At 36.9% G+C, this 6,932-nt stretch overlaps 1 protein-coding gene across 1 annotated transcript; it reads left to right on the top strand.

The window, feature by feature from the left end:
* Positions 1-238: 238 nt before the first annotated feature.
* LOC107820737 (uncharacterized) lies at positions 239-1,048 on the top strand. Its single transcript, XM_016647077.2, has 2 exons — positions 239-536; positions 618-1,048. The coding sequence occupies exons 1-2, from the start codon at positions 239-241 to the stop codon at positions 1,046-1,048; spliced, it is 729 nt and encodes a 242-aa protein (XP_016502563.2).
* The last annotated feature ends 5,884 nt before the right edge of the window (positions 1,049-6,932 follow it).

Here is a 6,932-nt window from a genome sequence, read left to right as displayed (position 1 = left end):
CTCGGTTGCTTGTATTCGGTTTGAAGATATAAAAACTTCACCGAGATACTAATTCTGTTTGTCAATTTCTTTTACAGAAAAATGACAACAAGTGCGGAACAACAAAATGGTTATGTTGGGACTACTGCTGCAATGGCAACTGCGTCTTCAAGTCGCACAACTCCTGCACCGGCAATGGCACCGACAGAAAAAACCTGAAAAGTTTTCCGGTGTGGACTTTAAGCATTGGCAGTAGAAAATGTTCTTCTACCTGACCACACTCAGTTTACAGCGCTTTATCAGCGAAGACGTTCCAATTCTGGGAGAAGAAACTCCTGAAAATGAGCGATTTGTGGTCACTGAGGCATACAAGCATTCTGACTTCTTATGCAAAAACTATATTTTAAGTTGCTGGGAAGACGACTTGTACAATGTTTATAGAGTCATGAAAATATCAAGAGAATTGTGGAATGCTCTTGAAAAGAATTGCAAAACTGAAGATGCTAGATTAAAGAAGTTTGTGGCCGCTAAATTTCTGGATTTCAAAATGGTTGACGGTAAATCTGTCATAACATAAGTCCAAGAATTGCAAGTTATTGTTCATGACCTCCTTGCTGAAGGTATGGTCATAAATGAAGCATTTCAAGTTGGGGCATTTATTGAAAAGCTACCTCCGCTATGGAAGGACTTTAAGAATTACTTAAAACATAAGCGCAAAGAGATGATGCTTGAAGACCTTATTGTTCGTCTACGGATTGAAGAGGACAACAAGGCTGCTGAGAAGAAGTCTCGTGAAAATTCAACAATTATGGGTACAAATATTGTTGAGGAAGCTTCAACGAGCAAAAAGAGAAAGAAGTCGTCTGGTCCAAAGAATTACCCAAGAAAAAAGAAGTTCAAAGGTAATTGCCACAACTATGGAAATGTTGGACACAAGGCTGCTGAATGTCGTGCACAAAAGAAGGACAAGAAGAAAAGTCAAGCCAACATGATTGAGAAGAATGATGAAATAGAAGATTTATGTGCCATGATTTCGGAGTGCAACCTAGTCGGAAATCCTAGAGAATAGTGGATTGATTCGGGGGCAACTCGTCATATTTGTGCTAACAAGGAGTTGTTTACTTCTTATGTTCCCGTTGGACCCAACGAGACAGTTTTTATGGTAAATTCCGCTACTGCAAAAATTGAAGGAACGGGCAAGATAACTTTGAAGATGACTTCTAGCAAGATTGTGACTCTAAATGATATCCTTCATGTTCCTGGAATGCGGAAGAATTTAGTCTCGACATCACTTCTAGTCAAGAATGACTATAAGTATGCTTTTGTTTCCGACAAGGTTGTTGTTAGTAAGAATGAAATGTATGTAGGAAAAGGCTGCCTTACAGAGGGCCTTTTCAAACACAATGTAATTTCCATTGATATGAATATAATTTTAGCTTCTTTTTACTTGCTTGAGTCAATTAATTTATGGCATGAACGATTAGGCCACGTCAACTTCAAAACTTTGCAAAAATGATTAATTTGGAAGTATTGCCTAAGTTTGAATGCAATAACTCGAAATGTCAAATATGTGTGGAATCAAAGTATGTTAAACATTCTTATAAGTCAGTTGAAAGGAATTCAAATCCTTTAGACTTAATTCACACAGATATTTGAGACATGAAGTCAATACCATCTCGCGGTGGGAAAAAGTATTTCATAACTTTTATTGACACAGTACTAGATATTGCTATATTTACTTACTTAATAGTAAAAATGAAGCAATTGAGGAATTTAAGCAATACAAAAATGAAGTTGAAATGCAACTAAACAAAAAGAATGAACCTAGACATTAAATATTCTTTTTTGTTATAAAATAAAGACTGTAAAGTAAAGACAAGTATAGAGAGAAACTGATATATTATTCAACTTCAAATTTATGTACATAATGAACTGAAAACTCCTCTATTTATAGAAGAAAGGAAGCAGCTGCGAGGCTTTTCAGGAAGCAGCTGCAAGGCTTTTCTTTAGCTGCTTGTAAGCTGTCTACATGAGCTGCTTGCAACCTGCCTGTTTAATAAGAAGCTGCTGCAAATCATTTCATTGAGCTGCTTGCAACCTGCCTGCATCAGCTGCTTGTAGATAAACTTCAACAGAGTACTAAATGGATAATCTTCTTCAGGAAGGTTATCTATAGCGGAGTAATAAATGAACATTCACAATATAATTATTTTCATAACACTCCCCCTTGGATGTTCATTAAAAGGTATTGTGCCTCATTAAAACCTTACTAGGAAAAACCAAGTGGGAAAAATCCTAGTGAAGGAAAAAGAGTATACATATTTAGTAATACGCATTTCTAGATGCCTCATTAAAAACCTTATAAGGAAAACTCTGTGGAAAAAAATCTTAGTAAGGAAAAAAGAGTACATCGGGTATTTTACTCCCCCTGATGAAAACCTTGTTTCAAATATTTGAGTCTCCGCATTCCAATCTTGTATACCATCTTCTCAAAAGTTGAAGTTGGCAAAGATTTAGTGAATAAATCTGCCGGATTATCACTTGAACGGATTTACTGCACATCAATGTCACCATTTTTCTGAAGATCGTGTGTGTAGAATAATTTTGGTAAAATGTGCTTCGTTCTATCTCCTTTTATAAATCCTCCCTTCAATTGGGCTATGCATGCAGCATTGTCTTCGTATAAAATTGTGGATCTTTTATCACACTCCAAACCACATTTTTCTTGAATAAAATGAATCATTGATCTCAACCATATGCATTCCCTACTTGCTTCATGAATAACTATTATCTCAGCATGATTTGAAGAAGTAGCAACAATTGACTGTTTTGTGGAGCGCCATGATATGACAGTACCTCCACATGTAAACACGTACCCGGTTTGAGATCGAGCTTTATGGGGATCAGATAAATAACCTGCATCTGCATAACCAATAAGATCTGCACTATCTTTGTTAGTATAAAACAAACCCATATCAAGAGTTCCCTTTAAATATCGCAATATATGCTTAATCCCATTCCAATGTCTCAGTGTAGGAGAAGAGCTATATCTTGCTAGTAAATTAACAAAAAATACTATGTCAGGCCTTGTATCATTAGCAAGATACATAAGTGCACCAATTGCACTGAGATAGGGTGTTTCAGGACCCAGGAATTCCTCATCCTCTTCTGGAGGTCGGAACGGGTCCTTATTCACTTCAAGTGATCGAACAACCATTGGTGTACTCAATGGGTGCGCTTTGTCTATGTAAAAGCGTTTTAAGACCCTTTCTGTATAGGCAGATTGATGCATAAAGATCACATTTGCTAAATATTCAATTTGCAGTCCAAGACAAAGTTTTATCTTTCCAAGATCTTTCATCTCAAATTCTTTCTTAAGATATTCAATTGCCTTTTGGAGCTCTTCTGGAGTTCCAACAAGATTTATGTCATCAACATAAACAGCAAGTATAACAAATTCTAATGTCATTTTCTTTATAAAAATACATGGACAAATAACATCATTTATGTAACCCTCTTTCAACAAATATTCACTGAGGCGATTATACCACATGCGCCCAGATTGTTTTAAACCGTACAAAGATCTTTGTAATCTGATTGAGTACATTTCCCGAGATTTTGAATATGCTTCAGGCATTTTAAATCCTCCAGGAATTTTCATGTAAATCTCATTATCAAGTGACCCGTACAGATAAGCTGTAACCACATCCATCATATGTATTTCAAGCCTTTCACGTAAGGCTAAACTGATGAGATATCGAAATGTTATGGCATCCATTACGGGTGAATATGTTTCTTCATAATCGACTCCAGGTCGTTGTGAGAATCCTTGTGCGACAAGGCGAGCCTTGTATCTTTCAACTTCATTTTGCTCATTCCTTTTTCGCACAAAAACCCATTTATGACCAACTGGTTTTATACCAGCAGGTGTTTGGACTATTGGTCCAAAGACCTCTCTTTTAGCAAGTGCGTTCAATTCTGATTGAATTGCCCCTTGCCATTTTGGCCAATCAGATCTTTGTTGACATTCTTTGACAGATCGGGGTTCAAAATCCTCACTATCTTGCATAATGTTAAGTGCAACATTATATGCAAAAAATATTATCCACCACTATTTCAGATCGAGTTAAATTAATCCCATCACCAGTCGTTATTAAAAGTTCCTCGCTCACTTGAGTCTCGGGTTTATTGATTTCTTCAAGAATCTCATAACTAATCAGATCTTGGGTCTCTTCAGGAGATCCCTTCATAATATCATTTTGATCATTTGTCGATTTTCTTTTTCTAGGATTTCGATCCTTAGAACCCGTAGGACTACCACGCTTCAGGCGTGCTCTAGGTTCACTAGCTCTCATGCTAATAGATGGTCCTGCTGGGACATCAATTCGGATAGGCACATTCTCTGCAGGGATATGTGACTTAGTTATCCTTTTCAAATCAGTAAATGCGTCTGGCATTTGATTTGCTATATTCTGTAAATGGATGATCTTCTGGACCTCCTGATTACATATAGGGGTACGTGGATCAAAGTGAGATAATGATGAAACTTTTCACATAATTTCTCTTTTGATTTTCTTTTTCTCTCCCCCTAATTGTGGGAAATTTGTTTCATCAAATCGACAATCTGCAAATCGAGCAGTAAATAAATCTCCCGTCAATGGTTCAAGATAGCGAATAATAGAGGGTGATTCAAACCCAATATATATTTCTAACCTTCTTTGGGGGCCCATCTTACTGCGCTGTGGTGGTGCTACTGGCACATATACAGCACATCCAAAAATTCGTAGATGGGCAATATTTGGTTCATGACCAAAAACTAATTGTGACGGAGAATATTTATTATAATGTGTTGGTCTGAGACGGATAAGTGATGCTGCGTGCAAGATAGCATGGCCCCAAACAGTAGTGGGAAATTTTGTTTTCATAAGTAGTGGTCTTGCTATCAATTGCAGTCGTTTAATAAATGACTTTACAAGGCCATTTTGAGTATGAACATAAGCTACCGGGTGTTCAACTTTTATCCCAACTGATAGACAGTAATCATCAAAAGCTTGAGATGAGAATTCTTCAGCATTATCAAGGCGAATAGCCTTTATATGATAATTTGGGAATTGTGCCCTTAATCGAATTATTTGGGCTAATAACTTTGCGAACGCCAGGTTGCGAGATGATAATAGGCACACATGAGACCATCTTGAAGATGCATCTATTAGGACCATAAAATATCGAAACAACCCACTTGGTGGGTGAATAGGTCCACATATATCCCCATGTATACGTTCTAAGAAGGTAGGGGACTCAATGCCAACCTTCATTGGTGATGGTCTTGTGATCATTTTGCCTTGATAACAAGCATCACAAAAAAATTCATTATTTGTAAGAATCTCCAGGTTCTTTAATGGATGCCCACTCGAATTTTCAGTAATTCGTCTCATCATTATTGATCCAGGATGGCCTAAACGGCCATGCCAAAGCATAAAAGTATTTGAATCAGTAAACTTCTGGTTTACGATAGAGTGTGATTCAACTGTACTAATCTTTGAATAATATAAGCCAGAAGATAAAGTTGGTAACTATTCTACAATGCATTTCTGGCCAGAAATATTCTTTGTAATGCAAAGATATTCCACATTCATTTCTTCTATTGTCTCAACATGATACCCATTTCGGCGGATATCTATAAAACTCAACAAGTTTCTTCGTGACTTGGAGGAGTACAATGCATTGTCGATAATAAGTTTTGTTCCCTTAGACAGAAATACAATAGCTCTTCCGGAGCCTTCAATCAAACTTATATTACCAGAAATTGTAGAAACATTTGCTTTTTCCTTATGCAAATAAGAAAAGTATTTCTGATCTTTGAATATGGCATGAGTTGTTCCACTATCAACTACACAAATATCTTCATGATTGGTCTTTGATCCAAACATAATTTGAGGATTATCCATATTCTTCAAAATGACATAAACAAAATAAATATGATAGTAAATATTATTATCAAAGCATAACTTTTATTTATGTATAACAATTACATAACCATACTATCTACTACAAATAACAAAAATTATAATATTTACATCTCTACAGATTCACTATCGATCACATGACTTGTTTCTCCTTCTGGGAATGCAAAGTAATCAGCTACATCCAAATGCATGAAGTCTAAATTATCTTCAAAAATAAAATTTGCTTCAGCATTTTTCTCTGTCTTCTTCAGGGAAGCTTGATATAGCTCAACCAGGTGCTTTGGCGTACGGCATGTACGTGACCAGTACCCTTTTCCTCCACATCTATAGCATGCATTTTCTGGCTTTGCTGCTTGCACCGCTTCATGCTTTTGTTCCTTCCTTTTTCACTGCTGGTGGTGAGGAGGGTTCTTTGGTGCATTATTATTACCACGATTAGAGTTTCCTCCCCGACCACGGCCATGACCACGACTGGGGCCACGTCCTCTTCCACGTTTAGCTTGGTGGAAGTTCGTCTCATTCACTTCTGGGAATGGACAAGAACCTGTAGGTCGGCTTTCATGGTTTTTCATTAATATCCCATTATGTTGCTCGGCTACACGAGATAAGTTCAGAATACTTTTTAAATCCCATCTCTCGATATTGCTGCTGCAGGAGCATATTCGAGGCATGAAAAGTGGTGAAAGTTTTCTCCAACATATCATGATCAGTAATATTATCACCACATGGTTTCAATTGGGAAATAATTCTGAACATAGCGGAATTATACTCACTGATAGATTTAAAATCTTGTAACCTTAGATGAGTCCAATCATAATGTGCCTGTGGAAGAACGACCATCTTCAGATGGTCATATCTATCTTTCAAATTACTCCACAGTATGACTAGATTTTTAACAGTAAGATATTTCATTTTCAGGCCCTCATCAAGGTGATGGCGTAGGAATATCATTGCTTTGGCACGGTCTTGGTTTGATGCCTGATTTTT

Source organism: Nicotiana tabacum, chromosome 15 (assembly GCF_000715075.1).
Source record: "Nicotiana tabacum cultivar K326 chromosome 15, ASM71507v2, whole genome shotgun sequence".
In the NCBI taxonomy this organism is placed as follows: domain Eukaryota; kingdom Viridiplantae; phylum Streptophyta; class Magnoliopsida; order Solanales; family Solanaceae; genus Nicotiana; species Nicotiana tabacum.
The sequence above is the reverse complement of the archived record's forward strand: the minus strand, read 5'-3'. Positions and strand labels throughout refer to the sequence as shown.

Bases quoted from the DNA above. Each gene is read 5' to 3' on its own strand.
- LOC107820737 (XM_016647077.2), top strand. From the start codon at position 239: ATGTTCTTCTACCTGACCACACTCAGTTTACAGCGCTTTATCAGCGAA. The intron at 537-617 runs GTAAATCTGTCA...TCATAAATGAAG, and splicing joins GGATTTCAAAATGGTTGACG to CATTTCAAGTTGGGGCATTT.